General features: G+C 58.2%; 1 protein-coding gene across 2 annotated transcripts; it reads left to right on the top strand.

Annotated features, from left to right (window-relative positions):
* The first annotated feature begins 658 nt into the window (after positions 1-658).
* NCF4 (neutrophil cytosolic factor 4) lies at positions 659-19,668 on the top strand. 2 transcript variants are annotated; one of them, XM_086712366.1, is made up of 10 exons: positions 659-858; positions 5,836-5,920; positions 6,579-6,732; positions 8,379-8,449; positions 11,504-11,631; positions 12,775-12,832; positions 13,467-13,565; positions 17,523-17,653; positions 17,881-17,946; positions 18,073-18,257. In XM_086712366.1, the coding sequence occupies exons 1-10, from the start codon at positions 827-829 to the stop codon at positions 18,146-18,148; spliced, it is 900 nt and encodes a 299-aa protein (XP_086568492.1). In that variant the 5' UTR covers positions 659-826; the 3' UTR covers positions 18,149-18,257. The 2 variants fall into 2 exon arrangements, with proteins under 2 accessions (XP_086568492.1, XP_086568491.1); XM_086712365.1 differs by lacking the exon at positions 18,073-18,257 and adding an exon at positions 19,413-19,668 and having other exon boundaries at positions 660-858.
* The last annotated feature ends 1,210 nt before the right edge of the window (positions 19,669-20,878 follow it).

The following is a 20,878-nucleotide window of genomic DNA, read 5'->3' as shown; positions in this document are numbered from 1 at the left end:
TCCTCAAGTGCAAGATGAAGGAGTTGAAGAGTTTAAGCAGGGAAAGACGTGATCAGGTAACATAAAGCTCACTGTGGCTGGCAGATCCAGAAAGGACTGGCTGGCTGTGGCAGGCCTGGGGATCTAGGGATGAGGGAAGCATAGCCCAGAGCTCCCCGGGGAAGGAGAGGACAGAAGCATAAACCCACACTCACCCTCTAGAGGACAGGTAACTGTGAGTGTGTGCTCTGCGGGGGAACCCAGGGAGGCTTCCTGGAGGGGGTGGCATTTGCCCTGGGCCTGAGGGATGGCAGGCAAGGTGGAAGCCAGCATCCCAGGCCTAAGGAATAGTTTGGGCAAAGGGTTGGCAGTGAAGGTGAGAGGGTTGGGCGTGACGCGCCAGAGGAGGAGAAGTCACTCTCCCAGTTCATGAGGCCCCTTGGTGGTTGAGTCAGCGCTGGGACCCTGTCTCTGACGGAAGGGAGCGCTCCGGTGCCCCACGGAGGCCTGGCACCAAGAAATCCTGTCAAGGAAGTTCTCAAAGCCCCAGAGTCAGTGGATTCCTGCGAACGCAGCATCCAAGGGTGGGCACTTCCCCAGTTGCAGTGAAGCTATGGGGTGTCGCGGAAGGGGAAGCGTGGGCCCCAGGCCCGACCTAGAGAGCCTAGAGGCGGAGCCTCTTCTAAGTGACAGAAGCAGGGGCGAGGCCTCCCCAGGGCCGTCTCCTGGGACTGCCTGGGACCACAGCAGAGACGCAGGGTGGCTAGAGGCAGAGAGAGGTGAACGCGGCCTGGGCCTGCCTGGGTGAGAGACCCTTGCCACTCACGCCCCGGGAACACTGGCGGCCATGGCCGTGGCCCAGCAGCTGCGGGCTGAGAGGTGAGTGCAGGGGCGGAGCCCTCCCCGGGCTTCCTCGCTGTTCCTCGCAGGCCTTGGGGGACAGAGGCCGACCCTCCTGCAGCCCTTTATTACCAAGGTCAAAAGTTACGAGGCTGGAACTGAGTCAGAACCCAAGTGCTCGGCCACGCAGATTCTTAGAAGTGTTTTTCAAGGAACCTTCCAGTTTTTGCTCACTTCCCTCAGGCGCAGATGAAGAGGCCGAGGCCCGGAGAGGGGAAGTGACTTTCCCAGGGTCACACAGGAGTGTCGCATCTGGACAGGATCAGGTGTCCTGGGGCCAGGGCCGGGCTCACCGCTTTGCATGGCTTTTCATCTTCTGTTCAAACAGAATCACAGAATCTGGCTTCTTCCTCTTTACCCAGGGCCTGGCTCAAATGCCAGAAACCTTCTCTGACAGCCCCCTCGTTGCTCTCGGACCGCCGGCCTGGTTTCCTTTTTCCGCACAGTCCTTAAACTGCTTGCAGGACATTCTACACTCACTCCTTTGCTTCTGTCTCCCTGGCACCCCCATTAGAAGCAGGCTCCGTGACAGTATTTGTCCCCTGGTCACTGCCGTATCCCCAGCATGTACCACCTTTGAGCTGGAGAATGTCCCGGGATCCTTCGGGTCCAGTTGTTGTCATTGTACAGATGAGAAAAGATGAGGACCAAGGAGGATAAAGTACTTACTCAGGGTCACATGGAGCCCCGCCTCGTCAGGGCTTAGCTTCATCTCTCAGCAAGCCTGTGCTCTGAGCTGTGGGGGACCCGAGGACACAGGGCGTGGCTCCTGCCCTCCATGGGAGCAGCAGGTGACATCAGAAAAAAAGTACGCTGGGTGGCGGTGATGGGGCGGGCTTCTTTGGGGTCAAAGCGGGCAGCAAAGGGTCCACGGCGGCGTCTGGGGTTAGAGGTGGAATTTCCAAAGGCTGAAGGTCAGAAGAAAGCTTGTCTGTGTGTGCGCTGATGGAGGGGTCGCAGAAGCAAGGGCTTGGAGGGAGGTGCAAGGGCTGGGTTTTCCCACCGGATTCCAGACTCTTCCTCCACGGCTCTCACTGGAGAGGAAGCTGAACACACAGGAAGTGGCTGCAGCGTGAAGCTCGTGGCACTTCCTGTTTCTTGGGGTACGTGTGTCAGAAGACAGGACACCCCCCAAAGAGCTGGTCCCCCCAGACTGTGCTCCCTTCCTCCCATCCTCTGTTTCTGTCCCCAGAGGACGAAGGGGCGCCCGCCTCCCTCCCTTCTCAGGGCCATGGAGCCAGGTCCTGGGCCTCCCTGCCCCTCGGATGCCCTGGACGTGCTGTGCCTGAGGCCAGAGCAGAGGACACAAAGCGAAAGCAAGGGTACAGCCGGGCTTTCTAAGACTTGAGACATCCAAAGTTGGAGAGGACTGCCTTGGGGTAGTGAGATGGGTCCCAACAAACATGTTTTAACCACTTCCTGAGTGCGGGAGCCACAAAACCCGAGCTAGCTGCCCCCTGAAGGTCTGTCCAGGCCTCGGCCCCCTCCCATCCGGGATCCAAAGTGGACTTTTCGCGAACGACACGAGTGCGTATGAACCCAGAGCATCCCCCGGCCCCAGAAGGCCCTGGGTTGACTTCAGCTCTGAGGGGTCCCGGCTGAGGTCTCCAGGAGAGCAGGTTTTCTAGGGTGACTCCCAGTCAGGATCGCTGCTCCCCCCCCCCAACTCTGCCCTGGTGCACAGCTTCCTGGCTCAGCCCCCCCGCACACAGCAGGGTCACTCCCATGCTGACCCCCAGGGCACTTGCTAAAACACAGACACGGGAGCAGCCCTGTGGTGAGCACCTGCTATGTGTCCAGTGCTGTTCTGGGCACTGGGGGTGCAGCAGCGAGTAAGGTCCCTGCTTTCGTGGGGATTCTCAGGCTGGGCTCGTCACAGATGAGACCTCCTGACCCTCCAGGAGTCCCCGTTTAACAGAGGGAGGAAGGAGCCCAGGCACAGAGGGGATTCTTCCCAAGGTCCCCGCTGGCAATGGCCGAGCAGGGACTCGGGGGTCACCTTCCCCCCCGCCCCGCGCCTTCCCGCTCTGATGCCCATGCTGTCCCAGTGTAACCCCTTCCTCGCCCCCACCGCCCCGCCCCCAGCGCAAGGCACAGGGCCTTCGTGATGGGCCCTGCCTGTCTCCCTCGCTCCGTCTCTCCTTCCTTTCTGCCTCTCGCTGTGCGTTCCAACGGTGCTCAAACTGCCCCTTGCCCCGAAGTTCCTTGAACTTGCCCCCTCCTGCCTGCCTGGAGCCTTTGCACTCAGTTTCCCTTGCCTGTGGTCTGTAGCTTGCCTGTGGTCTTTGCCTCCCGCTGGCCCAGCCCCACTTCTTCTGGGAAGCCCTCCCTGACTACCCTCGGTCTGCGCGAGCCGAGCCCTCCGACGGGTAGAGCGCCCTGCTCTTCTCTCTGGTGGACCTAAGTCCCATCTTCGAAGTACCTGCTTGCCAAGCTCTCTTGCCTGCTTCCCTGTTGATTCTCGGAGGGACTATAATAATGGCCGGCTCTGTTACAGCTCAAAACACCGTGTGCTTTTCCTTCCCGGCCTCTCTGACCATTGAAATGACATCATCATTCGTTCCATGTCCAACTCTGGGTCCATGAGACCCAGAAGCCAGAAGCCACGTCCTAACGTGCTTAGGACACTGTCTGAGCTCCACTAGGTGCCGACAAGGGTGTGCTGTTATTATCGTTGCTGTTGCTGTTGTTGTGATTAGTACCTCAGACGGGGAAACTGAGGCTGGGAGGAGGGCTGGGATTTACCCAAGTGCCTGCAGCGAGCTGCGGGGGCAGCAAATGAGGGGCAGGGTGGCGGCGTTCGGGAACAGAATTCTAGAGCCACACCGCTTGGGCTCAAATCCCAGCCTCTCGATTTCCTTGGGCAGGTTCCGTAGCCTCTGTGTGTGCCTCAGTTTCCCTGTCTGTAAAAAGGTTCCAGGAGAGCATCTAGCACGTAGCACACGCTCAGGAAACAGCTAAGTGTAGTAACTGTTACCCAACCTTCCCGATTCGCTGCCCAGAGCCATTTCTAAGCTATGGTTCCTTCCTGTCCCCCTGTCATTGCATTGCAGTTGAATTACCCGTGAAGCACACAGCCTCAAGGGAGAAAGTGGAGGAAGAAGCTTCTCCCAAGGGTGTTGGCCGCGGGGGTGGGGGGGGGCATGTGTGGAAAGTGAGTGGGGGGGAGGGGCTGCCAGTGGTCACTGAGTTGCTCAGAGAGTGGCGGGGATTTCCTCTGCCTGCCCATTGTCACCCTGAGTCACCCCACACCCCCCCCCCGGTGGCAGCCACCAGCGTCCCGAGGTAGCCGGAGGTCCCACGCAGCCCAGGCCCCATGGGGACCAGCAGCAGCTGCGACTGGGTGTGCAGACTGAGAAACCGACCTCCTCTGAGGGCGTCGGAAGTGGTCACCCCACTCCCACTCCCACCCTGTCTCCCAGCTGCTCTGAACTCTGTGACCCCTGGCTGCTTTCTCTGTCCCCTTGGCTGGCTGTTTTCTCTTCCTCCAACGTCCCTCTCGGCCCCCTCTGCTCACGGTTTGCTCTTCCAGGGGGATCTTTACCGCGAGTCACGGGCACGCGGTTCTTAACCTCTCCTGCTGCAGCAGAGAGAGACCCACGCTCAAGCCCTCTGAGCTCTGGAACCACAGCGGCTCTTGCCAGACCTTGACCTGGGAGCCCAAGGGAGTCCCGCGTTAGCGTGCCCGGAACTGAGTCCAGCAACCCTGCTCCCCTCCCACTCATCCTCGTCAGAAAATGGGTGACACGTGGGCGTCACTCTTGACCCTGCCCTTTCGTTCACCTCTGCATCCAAATAGTCCCCAAACCCTGCTGGCCGTATGCCAGGAATGACTCACGAGTTGGTAGTGTGTCTATTAGAAATGTATGAGGCTGCTGGGCACAGAGAAACTGAGGGTAGCTTAAACACACAGGGGCTTATTTTTTTTCACATGACAAGATGTCCAGAGCTAGGCCACAGCTGCTCGGTGACCCAGCACCAGAATCCCAGAATTCCTTTGGTCTCCTCGGGTCTCTGCCTCATGGATGCAATATGGCTGCTGTGGGTCCAGACGGCACATCTGTGTTTAGGGCAGGCCGAAGGGGAAAGGAGAGGAATCCCTGCCGGCCCGTCCCTTTCTCTGGATCAGGAAAGCAAACGCTCTCTGAGAGGCCCCTGCCCCAGATTTTCTCTTAGGTCTCATTGGCCAGAAATGGTCCCGTGGCTGGTCTCAGCTGCAAGGGAGGCTGGGAAAATAGGAAGGAGGTTATGAGGTGCGACTCAGACCAATCATGGTCCGTCACCTTGAGGCCAGGCCCACCGCCACCCTAAAGAATTGGGGCTTGATTAGCAGGAGGAAGCAAGGGACACAGCAATGAGACAGCGTCTGTCGAGGGTCGTGTCTCTGCGACTGTTCTTTCCGCCTGTCCCCACTGTCTGGCTCTGTCGCCATCGTCCCTCCATCGCACCGAGGCACTGCAGGGCCTCACAGTGGTGCTCTGTCCCTCCGGCCTCTGTCCTTTTCCTCTCCACACAGCTGACTCCACCCACACAAGCCCCGAGCCCGCTCCTCGGGCCTTGAAACCTTCGCATATGCTGTTCCCACTGCCTGGAAGGCCCTCCCCTGGTGGATTCCCCTTCGACCTTCTCTTCAACGACCTTCTGGACCTGGCTCAAACGTCACCTCCTCCCCAGGCTGGGCAGGATGAACCATTCTCCCTGTGGGACACGTGCTGACTTTGTTTACTCCCGTGACCCGGGGCCTAGACCCGGAGGACGTGACTCGATGTGCGGCTCCTGGATGAATAGCGCAGACACAGAGCAATTTGCTAGACTATGATACGGCTGCTGGCATATGGTCCCCTCTCCAAACGGGCTCACTCTCAAGGTCGGGTCCCGGAAGGGGTGTTGACACAGGCGACGGGCCGGCGGGCTGCAGGTGGTAACCAGGCTTTCTTTCCCTCCCCCCTCCCTCAGCGACTTTGAACAGCTTCCCGATGACGTAGCCGTCTCGGCCAACATCGCCGACATCGAGGAGAAGAGGGGCTTCACCAGCTACTTTGTAAGAGAGACCCTGACCTTCGGCCTCTGACCTCTAAACCTCCAACTCTCATCCCTTAACTTCCAGCCCTGGGCTTTGCAACAGGGTGATTTGCCTCCAGGGGACATTTGGAAGTAAATGTCTTTTTGTAAGACTAGTTTTTTTTTTTTTTTTTTCAAGTTTATTTACTTTGAAAGAGAAACATACACAGAGAGAGAGAGAAGGGGAGAGAAATCCCATGCGCACACGCGAGCAGGGGAGGAGCAGAGAGAAAGAGAGGGACAGAGAGAATCCCAAGCAGGCTCCTCGCTGTCCGTGCAAAGCCGGGGACGGGGCTCGATCCCACAAACCTTGAGATCGTGACCTGAGCCGAAACCCAGAGTCGATCGCTTAACCGACTGAGCCCCCCCGGGGGGGCCCCTGGTAGTAAATACCTGGAGACATTTTTGATGATTACCACTTGTGGGGGGTGCCACCGGTGGGACGGAGCCCAGAGAGGCCTCTCAGCACCCTGGGGTGCACAGCATAGCCCCCCACCACAGAGAAGGGTGGCCCCCAGTGTGATACCGAGGTTGAGCAACGCTGCTCTGATCCTAGCACCTTCGAACCCCGCCCCCTCCCCCCCCCCCCCCCCCATCTGGCCCTGGCCGCCCTCCACCCTGGCCTGTGTCCTCTCCAGGTTTTTGTCATCGAGGTGAAGACTAAAGGAGGATCCAAGTATCTCATCTACCGCCGTTACCGCCAGTTCTACGCCTTGCAGAGCAAGCTGGAGGAGCGCTTTGGGCCCGAGAACAAGACCAGCCCGTTCACCTGCAGCCTGCCCACACTTCCGGGTAGGCCCCTGGCTGCGGAGCTGGGAGCCCGGCCCCGCGACACAGCCGCCACCCGCCGCCGATCCCTCCAGCTCCATTCAGCCCCCACGCAAACCCTTCAGTCCGAGGCCCCTCCCGGCAGTCTCGGGCTGCCCCCTCCGGCCTCACGGCCTTCGCCCTCCTGTGCTCCGATGACTTCGCGGCCACCCTGTTTCGGCCATCCCCGCCTTGTCCATCCCACAGACTCGCGAGCGCCCCCTCTCGCCCGGTCCGAGAGCTGCCCTCTGACCACAGGCCCCTTCTGGGGTCCGTTTCCCGGAGCTTCCACTCCCTCCCCCTCCCCTCTCCTCCCCGGAGGCTGTGGGCACCTCATCGCTGCTTCTGGACAGTCCCCTCCCCCCTCGCCTCCTGGCCTTTCTCCCCGGCTCCGGCTCCGTACCCCGCACCCCGGACAGGCGCAAATCTCCGGCCACGGGGCACCTGCCCTCTTGAGCCCTGCAGGGGTGTAGGGTGCCGGGTGCTGTCCCCCAGGGCCCCCCCCCCCCCCCGGCTTCTCTCTTCCTCCTTCAGAGCCAGTTCTGCTCACGCCTGGCCCATCACTTCTCTGGGGCTGCCAGGGACAGGGACCCTCCTGCTCCCACACCCCCCCCACCCCCCCCACCCCCAGGCTCCAGCACGCTTTGTCCCCCTCTCTGTGTGTGGCTTTCCCCTGACAGCATATCCGTGGCCTCCTAGTACTCTCGCCTTCTCCCAGTTCACTTCCAACCTCACCCCTGCTCCTCCAGCTCCTTACAGAATCTGTGCCCCCCGCTGCCCCTTGGAAGGTGGGCCTTCTGTGCGGCACCACCTCCCCTCCAGACACCCTCCCCCGAACCAGGTAATCTGAACTCTGACCTTAACTGCTCCCTTCTTGCTGCTGAGTCCCAGCCGCCTCCCGACCCCAGACCTCAGTCACTGTCCCCCTACTACTAGCTGGACACCAGCTCCTGCCCATCTCACAGGTGGCAGGAGTCAGACATTCACCTTCCGGTGGGAGTTCTTCCGGTAGACGGTTCTACCGGGGGGCCCCACCTAAGGCGCCTGGAGAGGACATGTGTCTTGGGTCAGCCATCATCTGTTTCCCGATCCCCCTAAACACGCTGCCTTGCTTTTGAGGAATGACCCCTTCATCTACCCAACAAATATTGATTGATTTGGGCCTCGTTGGCATCTTAGGAGCCCCCTGAGAGTTCAAGAATTTTGATGCCCGAGTCCCACCCCCGGAGCCCCTGATTTAATAATCCCTGGCGAGTCCTATGACAATGAGATTCTTAAATGCTCCTCGGGTGACTTCGATGTGTAGCCAGGGTTAAGGACCCCTGTGTTAGGTCGTGGGATCCAGTTGAGAACTAAGCAAAGTTCCCTTCTCTTGGAGCCAAGAATTGTGTGTGTGTGTGTGTGTGTGTGTGTGTGTGTAGGAACAGGCAGTAAAGAAACAAGTAAAATATCAGCTGGAAACAGTGCAACCCAGCTGAAAGCAAGCTGAAAGGCAGTGTGGACTGGAGGGGTCTCTTGAGCGCCGCTGAGACAGTGGGGAGGGTTCCTGGCCTCGGGGGGTGGTGCAGCTCGGGGCCCAGAGACCATGTGCTCAGACCAGGCTCCCAGGACAGCTCTTTGCACTTCCTCAGCCAAAGTGTACGTGGGTGTGAAACAGGAGATCGCTGAGATGCGGATTCCTGCCCTCAACGCCTACATGAAGGTAACCGTGGGGCCGTGCTGCCTGGGCACCTGGGAGGGCACCTGGGAGGGCATCTGGGAGATCACCTGGGAGGGCATCAGGGAGGGCATCTGGGAGGGCACCTGGGAGGGCATCTTGGAGGGCATCTAGGAGGGCATCAAGGAGGGCATCTGGAAGGGCACCTGGGAGGGCATCTGGAAGGGCACAGAGAGGAAAGCAGCCCATGTACCATCCCTGAGCACAGCTGTGGGGTTGCTTCTCCTGCTCCAATGGCCCCCATCTTCAATCCTTAAAGGCCTGGCCTGTGGGGAGAAATAGGTTGTGTTCTCAGAGCTCCAGGGGGTGGGGCAGAGGCAGTGGAGAAGGTACAGGAACCGCACTGTGAATCGACCAATCTGATGTCTGTGCCAAGTGTCCTGATAGCGAGCTGAATAGGATTGAGTGTGTGCCCCCGAGGTACCTGCTGCCCAGTGGGGGACACGGAGAGGTGGGTCACGAAATCACAGAACCGTGGCCTGTGTAACGGAGGCGTGAGGGACCGGGGCCCCAGCTCTCTCACATGGCCCCTTTGTATGAACTGGAGAAAGGCCCTCCCTTGCCAAGGCACGGGCTTGTGTTAGTGGCATTCACGAGCCTTGCCCAGGTGCCCTTGGATACTCCCCAACCTTTAAATTGTCTGCATCCCTAGGAGACGGAAGCAAAGAGAAAGAAGCATCTTGAAGGCTGAGACCAGGCTGGTTAGGAAAGCCCTTCTACCAATCAGGGCTGTGCAAGAAAGCGGCGGGTTTCCTCATGAGGTAGTGAGCACCCTGTCACTAGAGGCATCCAAGCCACGGCTTGATGGCAACCTTAGGAAACTCCAGAGGGGAGCCCTCCTCCTAGCACAGAGGCCCCCTCACAGTCAGTGAGGCCTCCCCCTCCTCTTCTACCTCTACACCTACGGAACAAGGCGTCTTCAGTCTTCGCTCTGACATTGACGTTTGGGTGATTTGGGCCAAGTAACTCATCCTCTCTGGGCCTGGGTTTCCTCACCTGTGAAATGCGGCGGTGCCTCCAGCTCTCTGGTCTCCTGGGGGAGGAGTGATGTTGGGAGCTTCCAGAATGTGAGAGATCATAACTCCTAGCGGAGTGAGCGGCAGGAGGAGCGACCCCTGCCCTCTCCAGTGGCTGTAGGAATCCTGGGCTCTGGGCAGAGAAGAGGGAGGGTGGGAAGCCCCTTGGCTGCCGCACTGGAGGCATCTCCCCTCAAGGGGGCGCTGTGACGCCTGCTCCCTCAGGGTGGCTGGAGGCTCCTGTCTTCCTGCAGGGTAGGAGAGGGGTGAGCTCTTGGTGGGGGGAAGGGATGAGGCTGTGGAGCTGGGCCTCTTGGTCGCACACCTGGGCTGGAGGGTCCCCTCTCTGCCTATCTCTGTGTGATTCGGTTCCTTAGAGCCCAGGGGCCCATCAGTGCAGGAATCTCTGCTACGGTTCAGGGCCGGGGAGCTCACTACCACTCTTCCCTGCTCATCTCCTTGGACAGTTATTAGAAAAATCCGATTCCTTGTAACTTGCACCGCTGTCTCACCACTGTCCGCGTGGGGAATATGGATCATGTGATAATGACACCTGCCTGGAAGGCTGTGGGGCGCTTTGCCAGGAGGCTCTTGATATACATTTGTAGGGTAGACGAACACGCTGATTTACTTCCCTCAGTTACTTGTGAGTTGGATGCTATTATCCCGATTTACAGATGGGGGAGTGGAGGCACCGAGAGGTGGAGCCACGCATTGGGTGCCATAGAGCAGCCAGAGAGGAGGGCTGAGATTTGAACTCACGTCTCTGGGACGCCAGGGCTGTGCTTTCGCCCTCCGTGCTACGTTGTGATAGAAGTAACAGCAGCGATGATCATGTCCAACTTTGATGGGGCTCTTGCTAGATGCCCGGTCGTGTTGTAAGCGTTGTGCACCTGTTCACTTTTTTAATCCTTACACCATCCCACGAGGCAGGTGCTATTAGCATCCGCCTTTTATGCATGAGCATATGGAGGCAACCTTGGCCAGGGTCACCCAGCTGGTGAGTGGGACTTGATCCCAGGGGTGGCCTGGCTCAGTCTGTACCCTTAACCCCATCTCTGGGCTGCCTTCCAGCCCTCCCCATGTGACAGCTGTGTCCTGTCTAGGCTCTTGCAGTCCTGGTTCCTCTGGAACCTGGTTCCTGGTTCCTCCTGGCCCCTCCCCATCCTGCTGCCTCAGTGGGATTCTCGGGAGGGGGCTGGGTGCCTCTGGAGCCATGGCACCCAAAGCTGACCACAGAGCTCCTGGGGACCTATGCGTTGTCCAGCTTGGGGGGGGGGTGGGATGACCCTGCCAGATTCTGGGTACTCTGCGTCCTCACAGCCTTTGCGTTGTGGCCAGTGTACCCAGCATCAGATGGAGTGAGAGTCCCGACTCCTCGCCTTCCCAGCTCTGCCAACTGGGTCCGGCACTTTGCTTCTCCAAACCTCAGTTTCCCCAACTCTGATAGGAGATGAAGTATCAGAAAGCATTTTTTAGGCTGTAATGCCACCAACTGTTGTTGGTTTGGGTCATTTGAGGCATCCTTCCTCCCGCTATCGTCTCATTTTCCTCTCGAGGATGGGCGTTGGTGGCAGATGGCTCTGGGGGCCCCAGCTCTGTCGCTTGCCAGGCCAGGTGGCCTTGGGCAGGTCCCCTAATCTCCCTGACACTAACTTTCAGGCTTTTTATGAGATGGGGCGAAGCCATGTGGTGTGGCACTGAGTGCAGTTCCTGGACTGTCACCGCCACGTCATCGTACCTGTCGTCACCATTGTTGTGTCTGGAGGCCTTTAAGGTCTTTCCGAATGAACTGTTCTTAAGCCAGCTGGTCCCCTCTTGATCTCGAGCCCAGGAGTAAAGCTTATGAGATGTTACACGTCTTGGACGAAATGAAATGTGTCCTGTTGCCGTGCTTGGGCAGAACCAGCGTTGATAGAGACGGGGGGGACCAGTGTGGGGGACGGGGATGGAGCAGATAGGCTGGGATGTCCAGACCTCTCTGCCGACCCCCCACCTGTGCTGTCTCCTCTCTCCAACACAGAGCCTCCTCAGCCTTCCCATCTGGGTGCTGATGGACGAGGACGTCCGGATCTTCTTCTACCAGTCATCCTATGACGCAGAGCAGGTACCCCAGGCGCTGCGCCGGCTCCGGCCACGCACCCGGAAAGTGTAAGTGATCAGCCCCTGTGCTCTCTGGGCCAGAGCCCTGGGCCACCTCCTCTTAACCAGGATCTCTGCCCCAGATGCCCCTGCTGCAAAGGTACTTCTTTTCCCTGGAGGAAGAGAAGAACCAGAGATCACTTCTATCCCTGAACACCCCAGGATGTTCAGGTGGTTAGATGAGCTTGGAAAACCAAGCACAGGGCCTGGAGGGATAGGAGGCGGATGCATTTTGATGTGTGTGACAGCGCGGACCGGAGGACAGGGGCTGGACCACTGACAGGGAGAGTTTGGAGCCACAGCGCCCACGGGGGATGCCGCAGGGCTCTGGGTGCCCGGAGAGAGTGGGGAGAGGGAGGGAAAGGGGGAGCTGCTCTCTCTGCAGACCTTCTCAGAGCCTTTCCTGGGATGCTCTGCCCCCCTCCCCCCCACACACACTCAGTTGCAGCTCCTGGTGTATCACACTGGTCCCCAGGGGGGCGCTGCTGCTCCCTCTCTGATTCCAAACAGCCCTCTACTCCCTTCCAGCCCCCTCCTCAGCAGGAAATAATCATGGAGAATCCAAGCCACTGAAATAAGGCTGGGTTTCGAAAGCCAGGCTTCTGCTGCTGCTAAGAATTCCAGGGACAGGGCTCCTGAGCCCTGGCCTCCCTCCCAGCTCCTCCCTCCCTCCTCAGGCCAGTATCTCTGAGTGTCCTCTTGGTGCCTGGCCATCTCCCCACGCACGCAGGCAGGCATGGTCTCAATGTCACCTGAGCCACGCGGCCCTGCCCCCAGAGCCCTGGAGCAGTGCACCTCTCCAACCCGCTTCCTTGGTTGAAAAATTAGAGGTTGGGGTGGGGAGTAGTAGGAAGAACAGATGTGAAAGCGTTGGTAAGTTAGAGCACCAAGCAAATGTGTGTCTTCCTCCCCACCTCCTTGCTGAGCCTCTGTTTCCTGGCCCACAAAAGGAGATACAATCCCTCCCCCAGCGACAGCGGGAACCAGGGAGTGAGTGCGATGGTCAGAGGAGCAATTGCAGCTGCATTTTTGACATCCTCCCCCTCCCCCGCCTTTCCCCCCCCTGATGAGGGGCTCCTCTGGGCACAGAAGCAGGGAGCCAGGCCCTGAGAGAACCAGGAGGGCTGACGGGCCTCCCTTCTCTCTCCACAGCAAGAGTGAATCCCCACCAGGCGCCCTCTTTGACCGCATGGCCGCTCCGAGAGCAGAGGTAACCCCCCCGACCCCGGGGCCAAGCCTCCCATCTCACCTCTGGGCTCCACCTTTGGCCACTGTGCCCCCACTCTGGGCGCCCTTTGTGTGCCTAGGACAGGGCTGGGTGCTGGGAGCGGGAAGGGATTCGGCCTCAGCCCTGAGGGCGCCCAGCCCAGCTGACAGGAGCTGGTGTGGGGAGCATGGGGGGAATGCGGCCATCCATCATCCATTCAGCAAGCTTTCCTGGCCTCGTCCAGACCAGCCCCACCCTGGGGACTAAAGCCTCAGAAATGACTCACACAAGGCCCTGCCCTCAAGGGGCTCACAGCGCCCTGAGGACACACGTGCGGAAACAGTGTGGACTGGGGCCCACACTGGGGGGCCGAGGAAGGTGCTCAACCCGGGGAGTTTGGATGCTTGCCTCTCTGTGCTCATCCCACCGGGTCTGGAAGGAGCCCGTTCTGGAGTCAGAGAGACCTGGCTTCCAATCCTGGTTCCTCCATGAACAAATGAGTGGTCTCAGACAAGTCGCTTATCCTCCTTGAGCCAGTCTCCTCAACCGTTGACTGGGACCCTGAGGCATGTGGAGCACGGTAGTAGGAATTCATGGAGTGCTTCCTCCGTCCTGCCTTACTCCACTCTTCTCCCAGGCCCTGTTTGACTTCACTGGGAACAGCAAACTGGAGCTGAATTTCAAAGCTGGAGATGTGATCATCCTTCTCAGTCGGATCAATAAAGACTGGCTGGAGGTGAGGTTGGGGTGAGGATGGGATGAGGTTGGAGGTGAGGTTGAGGAAGGGCTGGGGGTGAGGTTGGAGGAGAGGTTGGGGTGAGGCTGGGGGTGGGGTTGGAGGTGAGGTTGGAGATGAGGCTGGAGGAGAGGTTGGGGTGAGGTTGGGGTGAGGTTGGAGGTGAAGTTGAGGTGAAGATGGGACGAGGCTGAAGGTGAGGCTGGGGGTGAGGTTGGAGGAGAAGCTGGGGGTGAGGTTGGAAGTGAGGTTGAGGTGAAGATGGGATGAGGCTGGGGGTGAGGTTGGAGGTGAGGTTGGAGATGAGGCTGGGGGTGAGGCTGGAGGTGAGGCTGGAGGAGAGGTTGGAGGTAAGGTTGGAGGAGAGGATAGGGGTGAGGCTGGGGGTGAGGTTGGAGGTGAGGTTGGAGGAGAGACTGGGGGTGAGGTTGGAGGTGACGTTGGAGGTGAGATTGGAGGAGAGGCTGGGGGTGAGGTTGGAGGTGAGGTTGGAGATGATTTGGGGTGAGGTTGGAGGTGAGGCTGGAGGTGAGACTGGGGGTGAGGTTGGAGGTGAGGTTAGAGGTGATTTGGAGTGAGGTTGGAGGTGAGGCTGGAGGTGAGGCTGCGGGTGAGGTTGGAGGAGAGGCTGGGGGTGAGGTTGGAGGTGAAGCTGGGGGTGAGGTTGGAGGTGAGGTTGGAGGTGAAGCTGGAGCAGAGGCTGGGGGTGAGGTTGGAGGTGAGGCTGGGGGTGAGGTGGAGGTGAGGTTGGAGGTGAGATTGGAGGAGAGGCTGTGGTTGAGGTTGGAGGTGAGGTTGGAGGAGAGACTGGGAGTGAGGTTGGAGGTGAGGTTGGAGGAGGGGCTGGGGGTGAGGCTGGAGGAGAGGCTGGTGGTGAGGTTGGAGGTGAGATTGGAGGAGAGGCTGGGGGTGAGGTGGAGGTGAGGTTGGAGGTGAGGTTGGGGTGAAGTTGGAGGTGAGATTGGAGGAGAGGCTGGGAGTGAGGTTGGAGGTGAGGCAGGGGTGAGATTGGAGGTGAGGTTGGAGGAGAGACTGCGGGTGAGGTTGGAGGTGAGGTTGGAGGAGAGGCTGGGGGTGATGTGGAGGTGAGGTTGGAGGTGAGATTGGAGGAGAGGCTGTAGGTGAGGTTGGAGGTGAGGGAGGAGAGGCTGTGGGTGAGGTTGGAGGTGAGGTTGGATGAGAGGCTGGGGGTGAGGTTGGTGGTGAAGCTGGAGGTGAGGCTGGAGGAGAGTTTGGAGGTGAAGTTGGGGGTGAGCCTGGAGGAGAGGTTGGGGGTGAGGCTGGAGGTGAGGCTGGGGGTGAGGCTGGAGGTGAGGTTGGAGGAGAGGATAGGGGTGAAACTGGGGGTGAAGCTGGAGGTGAGGCTGGAGGAGAGGTTGGAGGTGCGGTTTGAAGAGAGGATGGGGGTGAGGATGGGGATGAGGTTGGAGGTGAGTTTGGAGGTGAGGTTGGAGGTGAGGCAGGGGTGAGGTTGGAGATGAGGTTGGACAAGAGGCTGGGGGTGAGGCTGGCGGTGAGGTTGGAGGTGAGGCAGGAGTGAGGTTGGAGGTGAGTTTGGAGGTGAGGTTGGAGGTGAGGATGGAATGAGGTTGGAGGTGAGGCTGGGGGTGAGACTGTGGGTGAGGCTGGAGGAGAGGCTGGAGGTGAGGTTGGAGGAGAGGATAGGGGTGAGGCTGGGGGTGAGGCTGGGGGTGAGGTTGAGGTGAGGTTGGAAGTGAGGATAGGATGAGGTTGGAGGTGAGGTTGGAGGTGAGATTGGAGGAGAGGCTGTGGGTGAGGTTGGAGGTGAGGTTGGAGGAGAGACTGGGGGTGAGGTTGGAGGTGAGGCTGCAGATGATGTTGTTTCGGGTCTCCTGGCGGGGGTCCGAGGAGGCAGGGTCAGGGAAGGCCCCAGGGAAGAGATGCCGTCTGAGGGTCACCCGGGAAGTCCGAGCAGCTGGGTGGAGGCAGCCTGAGGAATACAGCCAGGGGGAGGCAGGTGTGTGAGTGGAACAAAAGATCCCGGAGACCACACCTGCCTTCGGTTCTGACCCCAAAGGACAGTTGCTCCAGGCCAGTCGGTTGACCTACTGAACCGACTATCTTGGTCTATCACAGGGTTTCTCCCCGGTGGCGCTGTTGACATTTGGGGCCAGATTGGCGTGGGGCCATCCTGCGCCCTGCAAGGCGTTCCGCCGCATCCTTGGCCTCCGCTCACCAGATGCCGGCAGCACCCCTGCAGTTGACAGTCAAATCCCTCCAGACATTTGGCTCGGGGTGGGGGAGGCTGCAAAATCAGCCACAACTGGGACGGGCTAGTGGGTCATCTGGGAGAATTGTCCTAACCGTCGTGCGGCAAGAAGAGAGAGTGATACAGAGCGTAAGCTCCGGGGTCGGCCTGCCTGGTGTCCTTTCCTAGTTGTTTTTAACTAGCTTTGCGTCCCTGGGAACCTTGCTCAACCCTGTGGTTTCCTTTTCCGTAAATAGAGAGAGCTGGCAATTTCTTCCTAGCGGTCCTGGGAGGGCCGGCCGAGGCGCAGCTGTTCGGGGCTTGGCCCGCAGAGGACCTCCGTATGTGGCATCTGGCCGGTGCCGGGGCTGCTGGGAAAGTGAAATGAGACTCTGACACCAGAGTCCGTCTTGACTGTTGCTTCGTCCCCACAGGTGGCATGTGGGGCCCCCCCCAGGGGTGATTGGTGGTTGGAGATGGGAGGTCCTGGCCTGCTTCTGGCCATTCTGGTTGGATCCTGCTGCCCTTAAACAAAGTTCCCTTTGGTCGAGGCTCCTGAGGCCGGGGGGCGTCTGAAGGAGATTGTGGAACAGGCCCCGGGGGTTCTCGAGGGGGAGGGGAGGGTCGCTGGTGTCCAGGAGCTAGACAGGGGCGAGGACCGTTGGTCTGGCCGACTTGGCAGCTTTGATCTTAGCCCCCGTCCTGGAGCCGTGTCTCGGGACTCAGCGGCTCTTACAGCTGTTGGGCATTGCTGGCCACTCTCCAGACCCAGAAAATGTCTGTTGCCTTCCTGTTTTCTGAAAAGTTCTGTGTGTGAGTATGCTGGCCGACTTCTGGCCTCAGGTCAAGGGGAGGGTCAAGGGAGGAGCGAGGGGGACTGCTTGGAGCCTCAGTTTACATGTCTGTGAAACGGGATGTGGATGATGTCTCTTCCAAAGGCTTGTCAAGATTAAGAGAACATGTGGCAGTGGCTGGGTCTTGGCCTGGAGCTCAGGAGAGAAACCTGGGCCAGAGAGAGAGTTCTGGAAGTCTGATCTAGAGCAGGCGCTCGGTGCAGGAATGAGTGAAGAGAGCCACACCCCTTAATCTCCCTCCTCTGTTCTGTTTTCCTCCTGAACACCCGTGGCCATTGGCTCAGTGCGGAGCTCACCAAGCTCCCTGCACGTTGACTGTCACCCCCCATTATGATGTGGCTCCCAGAGGGAGGGCAAGCACCCGCCGTCCATTCTTTTTTTTAAGTTTTTTTTAAATGTTTATTTATTTCTGAGACAGAGAGAGACAGAGCATGAGTGGGGGAGGGGCAGAGAGAGAGCAGGCTCCAGGTTCTGAGCCATCAGCACAGAGCCCGATGCAGGGCTCGAACTCACGAACCGTGAGACCATGACCTGAGCCGAAGTCGGTCGCTCAACGGACGGAGCCACCCAGGCGCCCCGAACCCGCCATCCATCCTGAGTGCCCAGAGTGTGCCACCTGGCTGGTGCTGGTGACGTCTGTGAACCAATGACCGAATTAGGTGAAAGCAGCTTTCCAGATGAAGCGAGATCTTGACTATTGTTCTATTCTGGGACAGAAATAGAAGTCTTCTTGGGGTCAACAGCACGGTGACCTGGGTCACTTATTCTCCTACCTTTGCATATGCCCTCATCTGCATAATGACAAGGGTGCCGGGGCGGGGCGGGGCGGGGCTCGAAGTTGGGCGCTGCTGTCTCCCTTCCCACTGTCAAGGCGGCGCCTTCTTCCCTCCTCAGGGCACCGTCCGGGGAGCCACGGGCATCTTCCCACAGTCGTTCGTGAAGATCCTCAAGGACTTCCCGGAGGAAGACGACCCCACCAACTGGCTCCGCTGTTACTACTATGAGGACACGATCAGCACCACCAAGTTCGTGGCCTGTCCACCCTCCCTGCCCCTCCCCACCGCCACCCCAGCCCCCCGCATCGCACTCTGGGCTCTGAGACCTCCCCTCACCCAACTGAAAGCCTCCAGGGGCTCCAGATAAGCCATGGCTCGGTAACAGGATGCCAAGACCCAGAGGGGTCCCGCCAGCCTCGTTCCCATGTCCCTCTTCCGGCCTGCTGCCCCCTCACCTCTGCCTGTTGTCCCCTTAGGGACATCGCGGTGGAGGAAGACCTCAGCAGCACTCCGCTATTCAAGGACTTGCTGCGGCTCATGAGGTGAGTGGCTGGAGGGGGACGGGGTGGCGGCGGGGGGGGGTGCGTCAGAGACCCCGGAGGAGAGAACAGAGGGGCAAACGCAGTGCGTTAAGGTTCATCTGCTTTGCCTTCTTGTTTCGGCCCCAGCCCAGCCCCGCAAGGCAGATGTCAGCTCCCCATGACAGAGCCGAGCGGGGGTCCTCAGAGACGTACGGGGCCTTAGACGAGGTCACACGGCCTGTGAGTGCGGATTTGCGGCTAGAGCCAGCTGGCAAAAGACCTGGGGGCTTGGGGCCTCCACCAACAGAGAGGACCACCACCTCCCAAGGTCCAGCGTGTCCACAGACCCTTCTTTTACAGAATGGAAATAACATTGGTCGGTTCCCGACCATGAGAGTCATTCCTGTTAATTACATGTATATGTATTTATATACATATACATATACATATATATGTATATACATATATACATATACATACATATACATATACATATACATATACATATACATATACATATACGTGTAATTAACGTCAGAAATGGCAGGAGGGTATAAAGAAGCAGAATCACCTCGGGCATCGCTCCGCTCATCATTAGGCGTACATCCAGATGTCTCCAGGACACATCGCCACCCCGTAAAGGTGGCGTTACCTGGCCACGTGGTGTCATTCTGGGGGTGCACCAGAATGAATGCAGCCACCCCTCCTCGGCTGTTTATGTTACCCCCGCTTCCTTACGCCCATAAATCATGCTGTGGTTCTCGCGTTTGGTGATATGCCCGATAGTCCCCTCAGGATGAGTGTCTAGGGGTGGAATTTCGGAATTAAGGTGTTTGCAAGTCTGTTAGGTCTCCCATCCCTTTGTCGTATTCCCCATAGGAAGGTTATATCACGTGAGTTCGAGCCCCGCGTCGGGCTCTGTGCTGACAGCTCGGAGCCTGGAGCCTGCTTCGGGTTGTTCTGTGTCTCCCTCTCTCTCTCTGCCCCTCCCCTGCTCACGCTCTGTCTGTCTCTCTCTCTCTCTCTCTCAAAACCAAATAAACATTAAAAATATTTTTTTAAAGGTTACATCACTTTTCACTTTCGCCAGCCAGGTCCACCCCATGTCAGACAGTCCCAGTCCCTCAAGAGACCTTCCTCCACGGCGGCACACAGCTCTTGGGGGCTTTATGCTCTCTACTCTGTGCCCGGCCAAACCCACCCCTCGGCCTCACGTTGGTTCTTAACTCTTCACGTGTGTACACAAGGCACTTCAGGCCGTGCCACGAATTTGTGGCGAAAGCCTCTTCTCCCCTGTAGGTCTCAGTGTCCCCATCTGTGCAGTGGGAGGTTGGACCCCATGGATGATAAGGCCTGTGCCAACCAACCTCTGACCCCTTCGGATTCTTAGATCCTGGCTTTAAACCTCCGTCAGCCCCCTCTCTCTGTCCCTACGCTTCGGCCTAAGGCCGCTGGACCTCTTTTTAACCGTGACCATTCCCACCCAGGCAGGAGTTCCAGAGGGAGGACATCGCCCTCAATTACCGGGATGCCGAGGGGGACCTGGTTCGGCTGCTTTCAGATGAGGATGTGGCGCTCATGGTGAGACAGGCCCAAGGTGTCCCCTCCCAGAAGCGCCTCTTCTCCTGGAAGCTACATGTCACCCAGAAGGATGACTACAAGGTCTACAACACTGTCCCCTGAGCTGATGGGGACTAAACAAATCATAAATAAATAAATAAATAAATAAACTTTAAAAATAAATACAGGTATCTTTATTTATTTTTGGGAAAGAGAGAGAGAGAGAGAGCAAGCAGGGGAGGGGCAGAGGGAGAGAGAGAGAGAGAGACCCAAGCAGGCTCTGCACTATCAGCACGGAGCCCAACACGGGGCCCGAACCCAGGAACCGCGAGACCATGACCTGAACCAAGATCAAGAGTTGGACGCGTTACCGACCGAGCCACCCAGGCGCCCCTCAAAGTATCTTTAAAGTACATTCCTCAGGAAGAAGACAGCGGATCCTCGAGGGACGGGCTGAGCTGCATGAACACATGATAAGCAAAAGCAGCAATAAGTATCGTGGATTCGTCTTGGGTTGACTGAGCCAAGCTGAAACCGTGTTTCCCAGAATGTCCTTCCCCGTGTGGATCCAGACGGTGCGGCCCCTAAGACACGTGGTGCAACAGATTCAGAAGGGGAGGGCAAAGCAGCAGGAACTTCTTTTTAGTCCAGAGATGCCACTGCCGTTCATGCACACGGGTCCTTCTGTGCTGCTTCACGCTTTGGAACTTCAGAACACAGAAGTCAAAGAGAAGATCCCGGAAGCAGTGAGAGAATGTTGCAATGGCCACAAAAGAACAACACTGAAAACGATAGCAGGCTTCTCGGTAACACGCTCAGTGTCAGGTTCCCGATCCCAGGCTGGGTGTGTGTTTAGCTCCCTGCCACAGGGCACCAGTTTCTTTGGGGTCCTGTTTGTCCTTGCTTCTCTCACGGCACATGCATCTTCTGTCTTTGACAGCCCTCGTCACTCGACCGGACACAGATACAGCAGCATCATATAGAAGGTTTGACCAGGGGCACCTGGCTGACTCTCTCGGTTGAGCGTCGACTTCGTCTCAGGTCACAATCACGGTTTGTGAGTTCGAGCCCCGCGTCGGGCTCTGTGCTGACAGCTCAGAGCCTGGAGCCTGCTTCAGATCTGTGTCTCCCTCTCTCTACCCCTCTTCCTCTCATGCTCTGTCTCTCTCTGTCTCTCAATAATGAATAAACGTTAAAAAAATTTAAAATAAAACAAATTTAAGGTTTAACCAGCTCCCATGATTGAAGGAGATTAAATCCTCAAGGTAAATCTCTCGTTCCCTTTTCCTAGTGGTCCTGCCTCTCTGATGGAATCCTGAGATACATATGCATATAAATTCAAATAAGTGTTCTCAATATAAGTGAAAAATAACTTCTCATTTCCATGGTTAAA

The sequence above is a fragment of the Puma concolor genome, chromosome B4 (genome assembly GCF_028749965.1).
Source record: "Puma concolor isolate L17-30 chromosome B4, mPumCon1.1.hap2, whole genome shotgun sequence".
Lineage (NCBI taxonomy): Eukaryota > Metazoa > Chordata > Mammalia > Carnivora > Felidae > Puma > Puma concolor.
Note: the sequence above shows the minus strand (reverse complement) of the source record. Positions and strands in the feature narration are given on the sequence as shown.